General features: G+C 50.4%; 1 protein-coding gene across 5 annotated transcripts in view; it reads left to right on the top strand.

The window, feature by feature from the left end:
• Positions 1-16,529, top strand: part of PLXNA4 (plexin A4) — a 537,871-nt gene that overhangs the window by 400,747 nt on the left and 120,595 nt on the right. For all 5 annotated transcript variants that reach the window (XR_004629007.1, XM_034672299.1, XM_034672298.1 and 2 more), the window contains one exon: positions 13,518-13,618. Coding sequence is in view for 4 of the 5 variants with exons in the window: in XM_034672299.1 (XP_034528190.1) it covers positions 13,518-13,618 (101 nt within the window). In the remaining variant the exon portion in view is untranslated. The remainder of the gene's footprint in view (positions 1-13,517; positions 13,619-16,529) is intronic.

Below are 16,529 nucleotides of genomic sequence, written 5' to 3'. Positions count from 1 at the left end.
TCAGGACCACCACTGTGCCCACACCTCCTGCCTCTGTACTCTGGAACCTTCGACCTTCTGCATCTCTCAGACTCTGGGGTGGAAATACAGCAGCCTTGGATCCCCAGTCTTCTGCCCCTGTGACCGAGGCGAGCCCATCGTCAGGGTCGTTGGTGGGGGCTGAGAAGAGCAGCACTGTGCTTGGAGAAAATACAGAGACCTGGCTCATGGACATTCTGATTGTGCTGGTCTGAGGTTGGCTTGGACCTCAGCATTTTCTAAAAGCTCTACAGTTCAGTTTTAGTGAAAAGCTCAGCGAGGTTTGGAACCCCTTAACCTAGACCCCATTTGCCTGCCTTTCCCTCTTCCGTGGCCCTGATTTTGTGGCCTGATTCTCCCTTGGAGTTGTAAGGCTCCCCGAGGATGGTCCACACTCAGCAAGCAGCAGCACAGGGAGCGTGCGAGGGGAGTCCTACACCCTGCGCCGGCCCCCCGTGTGCCCCAGACTCCGGTCCAGCCCAAGCTCTGCTCACGGCAGCATCCCAGGCAGGCTTAACGGAGTAGAAAAGCTTTTTAAAATGAATCCCACTTTATGGCATTCTACCTGCCCTAAATTATCACATTTGTTTTCATGCTGCTGCCTCAGTCCCGCGCCCTGCAGGTTTGTTTGCAAACTCCGCAAAAGCCCTGTGTTTAATCGTGTCTGGAGGCTGCATCCTCGCGTCCCCATCACAGCAGAGGCTGCTGGACTCGGTGCCAACACTGCCTTGCTGGGCCTCGCTGCCCGACCCCGGCCTGCCAGACATGCCATGCCAACCAGTGTACCCACACGCCGGCACACAGCACGGCCTCTGGTGCTTGGCCGGGAGCCAGCCCGCTTTCCTGTCCCAGACCCACAGCCAACTTTTGATTATGCCTGTTCACAGAGGTCAGGGGAGAAGCTGAATACATTAAGGCCACAGACAACCCTGACCTCATTTCTTCTAATAGCTAGAGCAGCTCCCTAGCTTCACCTCACTTTCTCCAGTGCTGTGGGCAATAAAATGAATTCACTGGGGTTTCCCTCCTCTTCCTGCCCTCTGCTTGCAATTTGAAAGCAGGGGAAAGGTTGTCAGAAAAGCTGGAGAGGGGAGAGGAGGAAGCAGGGAAGTGGTTGGGAAGCTCTGAGCTGGTTGTGGAGCCAAGTCCCTATTCAGAGGGCCAGGGACTGTGGGTCTGGGGACCGTAGGGGTCACTGGATGAGACTGGCGGTCAGGGGTAAGATCATGAGGTCCCACCAGGAGTTCCTTCAAGTCCTAACTCCTTCTCCAGCACCACTTCGAAGGCAAACAATGGTGGAAGGGTTCAGCTGTCCTGGGGGCACACCTGGAAACCTTTAGAGTTGAACTTATCAAAAATAAATAAGTAAAAATCAATCAATCAATCAAATTAAAGTTGAACTTTTCATTTAGGAGAAGCAAACCAAAAAGGTGAGTCGAGTCAGCTGTGGTTGCCATCACTGCCATGATAGCTACCACGTGTTTCGTAGGGAGGCTCCGGGGGCCATCTCCAGTGTTTTATGGGTATATTGTTTAATCTGCATAGCCTTTTGGAGATGGGGGAATGTTAAATGCTTGACCAAGCTAATACGTGGCAGAGTTAGAATCTGAATGGCAGGGGCGCCTGGGTGGCACAGCGGTTAAGCGTCTGCCTTCGGCTCAGGGCGTGATCCCGGCGTTAAGGGTTCGAGCCCCACATCAGGCTCCTCTGCTATGAGCCTGCTTCTTCCTCTCCCACTTCCCCTGCTTGTGTTCCCTCTCTCGGTAGCTGTCTCTCTCTCTGTCAAATAAATAAATAAAATATTAAAAAAAAAAATCTGAATGGCAATCCCCCAGATCACAAAGCCCGGGTCCTAGCAGCTGCACTGCCTGGCTCCCCCATGACCCTCACTCCCCAAGGTGGGTTCTACACACTTGCTTCCCTCTCCCAGGCCCTCCATCTACTGAGTTTATCTGTCACAGGCAATAGCATTTTGACACTGGGAGCTGTTTGTTGCTGTAACAAAGACTTAAGTGGACAGAGAAGGAGTGGCCGAGACTCCTAGCCTTCCCCCAGGCCATCCCACACGTGTGCTCTGAGAAGGGGCACACATTAGCCAGGAACAGACACCGCCTCCCACCCCACCCCCACCCCAGGGCCAGCAATTATTTCTGACCTGGCTGAGTCCCCATCTATATATAGCCCCGGCCAGCCGCTTCTCATTTGAGAAGGGGAAATCTGTTTCAAGCCTTAGCCTGACGTAGACCACATTCCCCAGCTGCACACAATGTGCAATGGATGAGTTACCAGCACCATGCCACTTACCTCTCCACAATGAACCCCCTAATGGGAACCACATGACCCATGGCCACAGTCCTATGGGGTCAGCTCCCATACAATGGACTCGGGAGACTGCTTTGCCTCCTCAGCTCTGCTGCCTGGACGCACGAAGGCTGGGGGGCGTGGCTGGGTTGCCGGATGTGCTGTTGTCTCACTTAGAGAAGGGCAAGAATGGGTGTTGTCCTCTCGTATCTGAAAAGCTACTGCAAATGCCCTTGCGGCGCAACTCTGAATGAGGAAAACACATTTGCCTGTGTGGGCAAGATGACCCCTGCCCAAGGACACTCGGACATTGGAGGACCATCTTCCTCTTTCCCCAGCAGTAAGCAGGGCCCCTAGGAGGGGAGCTCCCATGGGTTCGGGAGAGTTCGCTGGCTACCTTGAGGCAGAGGGTGAGGGCAGAGGAAGAGGATTTAGGTTTCTTTGGGGCACCTGTGGTCTGCCTGAGATGCTGGGGCATAGAGGGCCCCCTGAGGTATATCAGTTTCCTTTCATTTCGGCACCATGATTTTTCCCAGGGTCAGATTCCTTTTTGAAGGAAGATGCTTGTCCACTTTCCAAAGAAGCTTCCTACGCAGAGAGGAACGTCTGCAAGGAGAGACGTGCTTCTTTGCAAGCATGCTGCCATGGCCTGAACACTGCTGCCCATAGACGTGTGCAAACGTCGCTCCTGGTACCAGGCGCACACATCTAGGCACGCACCCTCAGGCCGCTGTGCACCCATTCATATCCGTGCACCATTTGCACACAACCACCCTTTAGTTTGAACAGTCAGCTTGTTGCTGGGGACACTGGCCAGCAGTGCCCTTGACAGAAGGCAGTTGGAGGGAAGGGTTGGGTGCTGGGTGGGGAAGGGAGTGCCTGCCTGGTCTGCCCTGCCACTTCCCACAAAGAGTCATGCCAGCGAGCCAGAGGGTCTCGGCATATGTCTTGGAACTCACTTGGCTCAGCTGCAGAGGCCTGGATAAAGGTGTCACCGTGCCAGCCCCTCCCCCTCCCTCTACTTGGCTGTTGGAACAAAGGCCTCCGTTGAGCAGGCTGGGCTTGGGAAACTCACGCCAGCAGGTCCCCAGTCCCAGCTCAGATGGGACCGTAGCCTCCATCAGCAGCACTTGGTGAAAGATGGCTGGAATGGGAGCAGCACTTTGATCCCCAAGACAAAGGTTCCTTCCCACCTGTTGGGCTTGGGGGTGGGGAGGGAGGCTCCCAATCTCCAATGAGGTGGGTCCCAGAGGCTCTGCCTCTCTCTTCAGCCCTGACTTGGGCTAGGTCAAGAACAGACATCAGGGGCAGGAGTCTGTTTCTAGGGATGGGTCTCAAAAGAATAGTGCTGGTGGTTCTGTGGCTTTGGACAAATCCTCCAGCAACTGAGCTTCACCTGAAAAATGAGGGGACTGGCAGCTGGATTGGTCCCAAGGTCCCTTCCAGCTTATTAGCCCTATGAATGCCAGAACATTCCTCCCGTCCCGGGTACCTCCTCTCCTGCATGGTGGAGGGGCGGCTGTCTGGGTGGGATGCAGACGCAGCTAGCTGCCAGGCTCCTCTATCAAATGCACTGGATTGACCGACCTGAGGAAGTTCGTGCCCTGCAATACCACAGCCCCAGAAGTCTGGTCTTCCGAGCCCACTGTGTGAATGTGACCGTGCCAGTCCAGAGAGGGGAGAGAAGTTGACTTTTACACTAGGAGAAGAACTTGTGGCAATAATTCAGAAGTTGTAAGTTTTAGGGTATAGCCAAGATGGGCAAATCAATTCCATGCGGTGCTTGGAATATGAGCTTGACAGGAACCAACTTCATTCATTCTTGCGAGCATTCGCCGTCTTGCTTGCAGTCTCATTTGCCACGCCTGAGCTGGGTACTAGGTGTGGAGAGATGAAGAGAGATGACTTCACACCACCCCTTGAAGCGGGGTGGGGGCGTTTTCTCTGGGAAAGATGCTGAAACAACAGACCGAGTTGTTACTGGCATTGCACTAACTCGTTCATTTATTTGTGCCATCCCAATTAATCCTCACGCCAACCCTTCAGGGTGCTTCCTGTTATCCTCCGAGGAGGAAAAGGAGGCCAGGAAAGGGCCGATCCAGGATTCACACACATATCTGTCTTCTCCCCAGATCTCTGCTTCTCACTTGGCACTGAGATAAAGCTATTCCAAACTCCCTTTTTCTCTCCAAGCACGTTTGAAAGAGCCAGGAAGTCTCCCTGGAGGAGGAGGGCTGCACTAAGACCTACTTACTGTCAGTCTCTTTAGGGCTCCTGCTCCGTGATGGACCTCTTGGCCCCCTGAAGGCCCTCAGTCCCTAAACTTAGCCAACCCTTCCTGGTTTACAATACACAGCCTGCAATGCTGTGAAATTTTCAACCTGAGAACCGGTGGTCAGTGGAGGTACCAAAGGTTTTCCAATCCCCTGGGCTGCATCCAGGGAATCAGTATGTTGGAGCCTGATGACGGGCTGCTGCCTCAGCTTCGTTTCAATTCCTGCCTTTGCCACTGCCCTGCTGAGTGACCTTGGGCAAGCTGGTCAGCCTCTCTGGGTTGTGGCTCTTCCATCTGTGCACCTGAGAAGGGCATCACTCTCTCGCGTGGTGAGGGGTCTGGTTAATAACAAATGCAGGCCGTTGCTGTGCAGCCCACACCGGGAGACGGGAGACGGAGGACAGGGTGATTTCTCGAGGCTCTGTAGAAATCGCGCTGAGAGCTCCTCACCCAGCTACTGCCGCTTGCTAATGAGGAACAGCATATGTTGATGATTCCAGCGTCAACACTCGCTCCTTGGCTGTCCGAGTTCCCAGAGCAAACTGGCTTCCTATTAGGCATTTATACTTATTAATAGCAGCAAATTGCAGCCCTCCACAACATCTGCTACTTTTCATTTGCAAAGAGCTTCCCAGACCATTTGTATTAGTAGTATTTTGTGACCGATTCTCCCAGGCAGAGTAGGCCTGGGTCCTCCTATCTGGAAATGAATCAGTGCAGGCATAATGAGGGGAAAGGATTTGTTCAAGGTCGCCCAGACACCCAGAATGGATTAGAGCTCAGGACCTCAGCTCCCAAGCCTCATGGTCTCAAGCTGTTGCCCTTGTTGTTCTGAGTATTGATGACCTCGACCCTAGAACTCCTGCCTATAGGCAGGTGGGGACAATGCTGACAGCCAGGGCTGCTGCCCTTGACCCTGTGCATGAGTCCACTGTCAGAGAAGACCCCGGCTGGATTAATCCTGTGATTGGAGCACAAGCAGGAGGAACTGCAAAGTTCAATGCAATCCATTCCTGAGGGACTTGTGTTGCTGCCAAGTAGATAAAATCATTTCCCGGTGCTACGGCAGCCAGGAGATCAGTCCAGGGGGTCCTGTGAGCATCTGTGCTTCTGATTAGCCCTCCACACTTGGAGAACCACATTCTCTTTACAGTCTTTTCTGGTACCTTGATTAGGGGCTGGACCTCCCTGATCTGTAGATCTACAGTCATTGAATTAGGAGAGCTTGGTCAACATGGATTATGCTGGGAAGATTCATTTGTGATATTAAACCCAGCTTTGAAAAGCAAGCAACCTTTCCCCTCCTCCATTGCCCCTGTGCCCTCTAGCTTTCAGAGGACCTTTGTACCCTGGTGTGACTTTATGGTCATCATCCATGTATCAGCTATTGCCACCAAAACAGCTGTGTAACAAACCCCCCCCAAACTCAGTAGCACATAATAATAAGCATTAACTCTCATATGGATGGACCTGCCCATCCATTGCATGTCAACTGTTGTAGGTGAAACTCGGCTGGGCACTCTGCTTTGAGCTGCTGTGCCAGCTGGGCTTGTCTCCTGTCGGTGGGTTGGGCTCGGGTCTGCTCCACGGGGGTTCATCTGGCCGAAGAGGAAGCAGCTCCGTGGGGAAGCTCTTTTTGTGGCAATGGCAGAAACACAAGAGGGCAAAGCCAACCACAGAGGCACATCTCAAGCCTTTGCCTTATGCTTGTTGTCATCCCATTGACCAAATCCAGTCCTGAGGCCAAGCGCAAGTCAAGGGGCTGGAAGTACACCCCCTACCTCTCCATTCACCATGAGGCCAGGTAGGGGTGGGCATAGGGATGTAGGACGGAAGAGATGGGGCTCATGACACAGTGTGCCACAGCCTGGGACCAGCCTCCTGGCTTCGGCCTCCCTTGCCAGCCTGCCAAGGCCAGACCTACCTGCCACCTCTGAGCAAAGAGGGTGTGGGTGACTATGTGCCAGGCACCTTGCGTAGGCTGAAATAAACACGCTTCCTGAGCCGGTGCTCAGCCACCGCAAGTTCGAGCCCTGGCAGTGAGGGGCTCCGAGGTCATCACGGAGACAAAGCCTTCATGCGTCTTTGCATGGCCCCGAGTCAGCAGCAGTGAGGCCTGCAAAGGCAACCAGAGGCCACCAAAGGAAAGAAAGGCCCCTGGAGAGGTTTAGAGGGGCACCCCAAGACCATGATGCTGAAATCCATATGTATTGCTGAGTTACTAATTTTCTGGAAAAGCACTGACTTTTCCCAGCTCTGCTTCCTTTGCTCAGAGACAGGAGGACAGGACGAGAATGGATGGGACAGCACAGGGGGACGATGGGATCTTCACGTTTTGACAGCTCCACAGCAGCTCCTCAGAGTTTCTTAATGGGGCCTCTTGAATCCTTTCTTCCTCTTTTTTGACAATTTTGAAGGAAATTGGGTACTTAAGAAGGCTTTTGGACATTTAAATTAACCCCCACCATCAGGCTCAGCATAGCCACCGCAGCATTAGCATCCAATTATAAGAGGAGACGAAGTAATAGCTCACATTTCGACCAGAGTGTCAAATGCTTGAACAAATGAGAGGCGCTCACAGAGACTGTATGTTGTATCTATGGAACATTTCTGAATGTAATCAGCAGAGCAGCAGGCACCCTTTGGGATGCTAACAGCAACAGGCGGAGTGGGACTCTATTGCCAGAAGAAAGCATCTTCCAAAATATCAGGGAAACCAAACAGAGTCTAGACAGTCGGGGGCCAGGACTCAAGAAAAATACCCTAGTTGCCACGAGCACACCCAGGCCCCAGGCCCTCTAGGCAGTGGGCTCTGGGGATCAGAGCGCAGAAGCTTGTGAGGGTCAAGTTCATGAGTTAAAGTCCTTGTGTGCACGTCTTCACTCTGTCTCAATCAGTCTTTGTCTTTCTATCCCCGGCCATCATTTGTACATTCCAGGCCTTGTGCATGGGGCCTGACAGGTGCGGGAAGAGAGACGGTGATTCTATTTACAATATTGAAAAACCAGACAAAACTACACTCTATGAGTTAGGGAAATTTACCTTGTAGCACAAAGGTAAAGAAACCAATGTGAATCCCAGAAAGGTAATGGTGGGGAGTAATAGCGGTAGGGGGAGACAGAAGCATACAGGTGTTTCCTGGTCATAACTGAGAAAGAGAACCAAAGCAGAGCCTAAGCAATACCTGGAGAATCTTATAAAATCACAGACCATTTGACCTCATAAGGCCTATTTGAATTCCAAGACCCTGCCCTGTGCCTCTTGGAAGAAGTGGGGGGGGGCATGAGGAAGGGTTCTGGATGGAACAAAGCCATGACATTATTTTTCCAAATCAGGAAATGGAGGCCCAGAGCTTGAGAATAACAGACCCAGTTACATCACAGAACATGATAAGAGATATTCATCCAAAACCCTTTTGTCCATTTGAGATTAAATTGAAAAAAGTAACAATGCCTATCTTTCCACCCAAGGATCTCAGAATATTTTATAAACATGAATTTATTCGTCTAATACCAGAAACATTTGTCTTTTTGTGTCTGGCTTATCTCACTTAACATAATGTCTTCAAGGTTCATCCATGTTGTACATGTGTCAGAATTTGCTTATTTTGAAAGGCTCAATATTACAGTAGTCCCGGGGCGCCTGGGTGGCACAGCGGTTAAGCGTCTGCCTTCGGCTCAGGGCGTGATCCCGGCGTTGTGGGATTGAGCCCCACATCAGGCTCCTCTGCTATGAGTCTGCTTCTTCCTCTCCCACTCCTCCTGCTTGTGTTCCCTCTCTCGCTGGCTGTCTCTATCTCTGTCAAATAAATAAATAAAATCTTTAAAAAAATATTACAGTAGTCCCTCCTTATCTACAGGGATATGTTCCAGGCCCCCTCAGTGGATACCTGAAACCATGGATAATACCAAATCCTAGATATACTATGTTTTCTCCTACATATGCATAGAAAGCCATGATAAACTTTAATTTATAAAGTTAGGCACAGTAAGAGATTAACAACCATAACTAATAATAAAATAGGACAATTATAATAAGAGACTGTAATAAAAGTTATGTGAATGTGGTCTGTCTCTCGCTAAAAATATCTCATTGTAATGTATCCACCCTTCTTGTGATGATGTGAGGTGATGAAATGCCTACATGATGAGATGCAGTGAGGTGAGTGACGTGGGCAGTGTGACCTAGCGTTAGGCTGCTGTTGACCTTCTGGTCATATGTCAGAAAAGGGGGATCATCGGCCTCCAGACTGCGGTTGACTGCAGGTAACTGAAACCACAGAAAGTGAAACCGCAGATGGGGGATGGGAGGAGCGGGATGACTGTATCCCACTGTAGGTCTATACCACAGTCCTGTATTCATTCACCTGTCAGTTTGCTTTGGGTTTGGTTTGCCTTGGGTCGCTTTCCACCTTTGGGCTGTTGTGAATGACGTTGTTACGAACTTTGGTCTATAAATATCTGTTCGAGTCACTGCTTCCAGTGTTTTGGGGTATGTCTCCAGAAGGGGAATGACTAGATCACATGGTAATTCTATGTTTTGGAGAAACGACTACACTGCCCAATAGGACTTTGCACAAATCCAGTGGCACGTGCTGAGACTACCCTGTGTGGGCCCTGTCCAAACCCCTCCACCCAGGGAGCCCCACTCCCCCAACACTTATAGGCACACACAGAGGTTCTGCAAGGTGGTGGGGCTTCTGTCTCTAGAAACAGTGAGGGAGCTGTTGCAGACACATCAATCAACACATCTCCTGGAGTCCAGTGGCCAGGGGACAAGCTTCAATCTTCTGTGGTGTCTGAGACCATCCATCACAAGGAAGGCTTGGGTCACATCGCCATCTGATTTGTTCTCCAAGCAGAAGCCCCCCTCCATGACTTCCTTTTCTCACCTCGTCCTGTGGTCTGAATTCCCTCACTCAGTTAATTAGCATGCCTGGCACTGTAGCTTAAGACTTTAATCAGCGTGGGGTGGTTTTAATTAATCGTGTGGCTCTGCATCTGGAGTGGTTTGTGTTCCAGGGTCAGAGGAGGAGCCGGCGGTGGGGGAAGGGAGAGGCGGCTTTGTTTGGTTAGAAGGTGTGGGTGGAGAGTCTGGAGGTTTGGAGAGAAAGAATCGTCACAGCGCCGCCACAGTGGCTCCAAAGCTACCTGGGCCCCCATGCGGCTTCCTAGGCAAGGTGTGGAAGGTTCCGGAGCCATTAGGGTATAGAATTGCACCGAGATAAGTGATGGAGTCAGTCCGGTTTTCAGAAGTGATTCAAAGTGTCAGAAAAATCTCTGAGATATAGAGTCAGTCCCGGAGGGGTTGGCCGTTCCGGGGAATACTGCCTGAAAATGGGACTTCGAGGGTTTCCCAGGAAACCGTCTTTGGGAAAGTCCTGGAGAGGAGAGGGGAGTGGCACCCACCCCTCAGGTAACGGGCACCGTTTTACTCAGTCTGTCAGAGTCCAGTGGGCGCCTCAGTTTGAGCATCCACACTTTAAAAAGAACGGAAAAAGACCTAGATCAAGCTCAGAAGAGTAATAAAAAAATGACTGCATGTATAGATAGAAAGATCCTAGAAGAAAACGTTGAGAGAAAGCTGAGTCTCATAATAACTGCCAAGGAAGACTTATGCCCCTGTCCCACAGGGATCCGTCTAGATGAAAAGCCGAGAAAAAGGCCTGTTAGAGTAGCTGGTAACAGCACTGAATACGTCCAGGAAGCTGGGCTACTCCAGAGTTTCATCGCAGAGATGAAGCAAGGATGGGTTTAGGGACAGACATTGCAGTTCAAGGAGGAAACGCTATGATCAAGGTGCCTAAGAAGAAAAGTTCTTCCCGGCCTGTGATACTCCTGGTGGAGTTCCTGGGGCCGGGGAAGCCTGTCGGAGCAGGTGCCTGTGATGTGGCAGAGAGGTAATGTGGACACACAATGAAGAATGGGGAATTAGTGACAAAGATGACAATAATAACCGTCCCTTGCAATGTGTTCTTGCGTTTACAAAGCAGCTTTGAGCCTACCAGGTCGTGTGTACTCTGGGAAATTCCATGAACTGGGAGGGGTGGGGGGATTTTATCTCCCTGTTTCAAGTCCAGGGAAAATGAGACCTGGGACCTCGTTGCTGGTACATGGCAGAGCCAGGATTGGAACTCAGCTAGGGAGCTCGCACACTCTTTCCAACCAAACGAAAATCACACTCATTTAAAATAGGAAGAGGAAGGACTTTACAATTCTAGGTATTGGCGCTATTTAACACCAGTTGCAAGATATTTTTAGAAATCTGAATGCAAAGCCTTTTGAGAACATCAGGTTCACCAAGCAGCTGGCAGACCCCAGAGCCCCATGGCACATGCATCTAAGACAGATGATAGAACATGTCAATGGGAGAAACTGGGGAGGGTATTAATTAAGTTTAGACCAAGAAAATGCTTTTGATTGAACAAGCCATGATTTTCTCCTTAAGCCCATGCAAAATATGGAGTGCTAGACAAGCAGCTGGAACATATGAAAACATTATTATGTACTTGTGTTACCAACTTCCACCATCTAGGGTCCCTTTTATTACTCTTTTCCCTCTAGGCATCATGTTTTCAAAGATTTTTGCCTGCTAAACAAACTGCATTTATTAAGTAATAATATATTTCCTATTTTTAATATGGGACATATATCACTGAGTATGCATACAAAAAAGAAAACAGCAACAGTCCGATTTCCACCAGGCTTTTGGAACTATTGAAAATAGCTTATGGACCTATTACCACTCACGAATTCCTGGGAGTCCAGGTACATTGGACTGGGAACCACTATTTATATGCTTACATGACCATCATGTCTGTGCCCACTTGAGGGGTAGGGAGAGAAATGAAAGAGGCAATAGGAATAGGGTAAGTATCCTGGCAGGATAATTTGTACAAAACCGATTGTCAGAATTAATTGCAGAAATGGGAGAGTCGCATATAGGCAGGGCTGAGGCATGGCCCGTGCAGATTACATGAGCAGGAATAGCAGGAAAGATGAAATCTCACAAGTGCAAAAAGGCATCCAAGAATGTGGAGAGAGGGTCACAGAGGCCAAGGGCAAAACTACAAGAAGGGGAGCAGGAAGCCAACAGGGAACCGGGAAGAAGTGAGGCTGCAGGGTGGTCATTAAGAAGGCTCAGCATGTGCTTGAGCAAACAAAACAAGACAGAAAAGATATGTAAAGGGAATAAGAAAGTGGAGGGAGAAAGGGAAACAAGATCATATGGGGCTGGGAATTAATTATTAATTAATTCCAAAAGACGGTTTCGAGACTAATTGAGCAGACCCTGGTGCCAGTTCGCCTGCGCATGAGTTACAAGCAGCCCCTGCCAAGTGTACAGAATTTTTCGGAGGCAGATGCCCCCCGCAGCAGCAGGGGGATGCAGCCTGCGCGTTGGCTCATGAAGCACAGAGGCTCCGTCCGGTCAGCGTGGTTCGCACTTCTCCGTGCCTATTGTCTGATGGCGAGAAATTAAAAAGGACGGCCACATCAAATTCTCTTAGCGCAGGCTGTAAGATTAGGTAAGAAGTCTTCTGCAGAGGGGCACCTGGGTGGCACAGTGGTTAAGCGTCTGCCTTCAGCTCAGGGTGTGATCCCGGCGTTATGGGATCGAGTCCCACATCAGGCTCCTCCGCTATGAGCCTGCTTCTTCCTCTCCCACTCCCCCTGCTTGTGTTCCCTCTCTCGCTGGCTGTCTCTATCTCTGTCGAATAAAGAAATAAAATCTTTAAAAAAAAAAAAAAAAGGAGTCTTCTACAGAGATACAATAGTGTCCCAAACAGGAAAGGATGATTAAAAAAAAAAAGAATTTTTTTTTTTTTGGTAAGGAAGAAAACTGGCAACATGGAGAATAAAGACCAAGGCTTTTGAAAGAAAATTAAAATTCCATGTGATCCAGGGTATCATGATTAAGTACCTCTTATGTACTGGGCCCTGAGAAGTCTTCTGAAAAGACATCTGGGCGAAGCTACGTTGGAGAACAAAGACATGCAAAAGATTTTTTGGAGCATGCAGGAAATGGAAGCATTTGGGCTAAGCAGAAATGTCACACGGAACATTTTACGTTAACAAGCGGCTGGCAAGGGCGAGTATAAGGTTTTGGGGTTGGAGAGGAAGCCTCTCGTCGTGAAAAGACTGTGGGCAGGAGGGGAAGTAGCAATAGCTCTTCTATGAAAACAGCAGAGTGAAAAACTTTTAAAGCCAGTTGGCCAACAGCAGGAGAAAGAGAGTGGACAGGTTAACAGCTACAAAGTAAGTTCAAAGGCACAGAGAATGAGATAGAGAAGGGTCTTGGACTTAGCTTACTTACGTGCTCTCTGGGACCACACAGATGATTTTTTAAAAAACATAAAGGAGGGGAACTAGGAAGAAGGCAGAATACCTTATAGCAAAAGCACTTCCCTTTTGCTATAAGGAAGGGAAGGGAAGGGCAGGGAAGGGAAGGGCAGGGCAGGGCAGGGAAGGGAAGGGAAGGGAAGGGAAGGGAAGGGCAGGGAAGGGAAGGGCAGGGCAGGGCAGGGAAGGGAAGGGAAGGGAAAGGATAAACATTTGGGTTTATTACACTGATAAGAAGTAAATAGGTGATGGATTGGATGTTTGTAGAGTGTTCTGGGGGTTTGATGGTGGGGAATTTTAAATGTACACCGTATAAATATCTTCTATAACAATTTGATATGAACTCTAAGGAGGTTATTGGCAGAGACTTCTAAGAAAGTAATAGGTGGTTGTGTCCCCTGGATGCTTCTGTGGCCACCTGCTCAAAAAGGACCGCTCAAGGTCCCTTTCAGGTCTGGCACCCTGGGCCTCTTCCCATTCCTACACTGATGTAGGTGATTTGTCTGACAGAACAGCGTCTCTTCCTGGTGAACTACGGGCGTTCTGCAAATTCCTAACACCCTTCTCTTGTCCTCCTGTCCTAGCTCACCAGAGTCCCCGTGGAGTCCTGTGGTCAGTATCGGAGCTGCAGCGAGTGCCTTGGCTCTGGAGACCCCCACTGCGGCTGGTGTGTGCTCCACAACACGTGAGTACTGCCGGGCAGCTTCCTCCTGCCTCCCACTTCCCCTGTAATTCTCCTCCTCCTCGCCTGCTCTGTCACCACTCTCCTTCCCTTTGACCTCTCTTCTCTCTCTGCCTTTTCTGACTCTTCCTTTTCTGTACCCTTTGCAATTCCTATCCCCTTCTTTTGTTCCAACTTCACTTTAAATCACCGATTCCCATAAGAAATATACGGAAATGTCAGCCTGGGAATGATGAGCAGTCAGGATATGGAATCACATGGGTAATTGCACACTGGAGGGCCAGAGGGAGATTCCTGGACATTTCTGACTATGACTTGGCTGCAGAATGATGTTCCAGGACTGAATACCAAGGAAAATGGCACTGGACTTTTTGCTCAAGGTTCGCATGGGCCACTAAATCATGTGTGAGATATGGACTCTCTAGTTAGTGATTGGACAGCCACAGAAGACACTCTTCGATATCTGCCCAGAATCTTCTGGTATTTGAGGTGGACATTTTGAGTGTGTAGCACCCAAGGACCCTTCCTCTGCTGTCACACCCCTATGGCTATCAGAGGACCCTGGGCCTGGGCTCACTAGATCGATAAAGCCTTGTCCCAAGCGCTGGGCACTCTCCCTATGTGCCTCTTCATGCCAGTTCCATGGTATTCTCTAGAAGAGGGAAGAAGGCAACAGTGTACAGTGGAGGTAGATGTAGCCTGAGATGTGATCTGACGGCTGGGGTCCAGGGTTGGTTGGACAACCAACCCAGACACATGCAGAGAGCTAAAAGCCCTTCTTTGGGGATCTGAAGACCCTTGGCATTGCTGACTGGAGAAGCCAACAATAAATGGGCTCCACTCAGAGGGAATTTGTTGCCTGTTAAACAGTTGTTGCTGGAACCCCAGGCTTTCAGTCCACACTTGAAACTCACTTGCTACCGGTCGGACACAGTGTTACACATTAAGGAGAAGGGCTTCAGTCTCTCTGCTAAGAGCCTGAACTGTATGTGACCAAGGACGTTTTCCAGTCATTTTCAACTGTAAGAAGGCGGGGGTGGGAAACTGCCCCCACGCTGGGAATGCTTCTGAAAGTGAGAAATGTCCTCTTAAATTCTAGCACATCCTCTCCAAGGGCACAGTCACCCTNGAGAGCCTGAACTGTATGTGACCAAGGACGTTTTCCAGTCATTTTCAACTGTAAGAAGGCGGGGTGGGAAACTGCCCCCACGATGGGAATGCTTCTGAAAGTGAGAAATGTCCTCTTAAATTCTAGCACATCCTCTCCAAGGGCACAGTCACCCTCCCATCCCTGGGGACAGGCTCACGCATGACGAGTCTTTGAGCTCGTTGAAATCCATCAGGTGTGTTATGGTGGGAAAACTTGAGACCCATTGACCCACATAACCAAGAGATGACTGGGAACTGGGGTTGGGGCTGTGCGCAAGTGTGTGTATGGTACCAGGGAGCAGTACAGCCCCAGAGCGGCCAGCAGGACGGAATGGGAGAGACTGCATTCAGAATTCAGATCGGCTCTGATCAGCACAGAAGAGTTGCCTAGGTGGTACTTTGCAAGGCAGAAGCGAAGTCATTTCCTTTCCCCCCCACAATGAGGCCTCTCAAAAAGGTACTATGCTTCAGACCCACTGCTTCCTTGGGCCAACTGGCTTTCTCCTTAGCCAAGGGTGGCTCCACGGCTCCTGGCGTGGGGCACTCACACCTAGCATCCTTCAAGGGCAATCAGGAAAGCTGGCCCCTCCTGACACTCTGTCTGTGGGACGCAAAGACAGGTCTCCATGTCAGCTTTGGTCCTGCCTGGAGATACTGACCCACATAGCACTAAACCCTGTGAGGAAGAGGGACACCTAGGCTCTAAAAAGGAAGCAGAGAGGTTGGGAGTACCCTCACATCCCATCCCTAGAGGTGAGTTAAACAGGAAGAGGAGGAGGGACCAGAAATTACTTCCTGTGTGGTCTCAGTTTCTCCTTCAGTAACATAATGTCTGTCTCCTGTCAAGTGGCAGAAACAGGGGTGGACTGGGGCCAAAGAGAAGTCTGGGTAGTTCATGAAGGAGCCCTTCAGCCTGCACTGGGAAGCCAGTAGCTCTGCACTCAGCGTGGCCTAAGGAAAACAGCCATGGACATGAACTTCGGGCATCTGCCACCAAATCCAAATTCCACATTCCCCAGCTGGGCAGCAGTCTGGGGCAGCCCAGCTCATCTGTGGATTGGAGACGGCCATGCCTGTCTTGCCCGCCTCACCGAGTCGTTGGAGAATGAAATGAGGTGGCGTTGATGAAAGCACGCCCTGAACTGTGGAGGGCCATGGGAGGTAAAGCAGACGCGGGGCAGGAATGGCCACACCGTCTGAGAAGGACCGAGAACTCCTGGGTGTGGGTGCCCTGCCTCTAATGACTTTGGTCGACCCGCATGGATTGTCCCGATGGCTCTATTTCTCTTGCATTCTTCCCTTGCCTTGGGCATCCCAGCCTCAAGCTGCCTTCCTCTGAGTGCTAGATTCTCCCGCCAGATTGCCCTCACCTCCGTGAACCTGGCATCACATCTGATTTTGAAATTATGTGTCATGTTGGTACAGCCCTTATGAAGCACACGTTCTCAGAAAGCAGGAGCCGTACAAGGGCTTTGTCTTAGCTGCTCGGCACCGAGTGACTGCTGCCACTGGCAGGTCTCCCTTGCCCAAAATGCCACGACAAGAACAGGCGTGGGAGAGCCGTGAGGGACCTAGCGGGATGGCGATGATGGAAATCACTGGAATCTACTTCTCACTATTTGCAAATGTGCTATGGGGTTTGGACAAGTATAGGCAATTCCCATTACTCGTGGTAGTTCTGTAAGTCACCACACACACCAAGTCTGAGAACCACCACTCCGAGTGATGGTTCCAGGGCTGGGTTCCTCAGAGCCTCTGGTCACAG

This window comes from Ailuropoda melanoleuca, chromosome 1, assembly GCF_002007445.2.
Source record: "Ailuropoda melanoleuca isolate Jingjing chromosome 1, ASM200744v2, whole genome shotgun sequence".
In the NCBI taxonomy this organism is placed as follows: Eukaryota; Metazoa; Chordata; class Mammalia; order Carnivora; family Ursidae; genus Ailuropoda; species Ailuropoda melanoleuca.
This window is presented reverse-complemented; position numbering and strand designations above follow the sequence as displayed.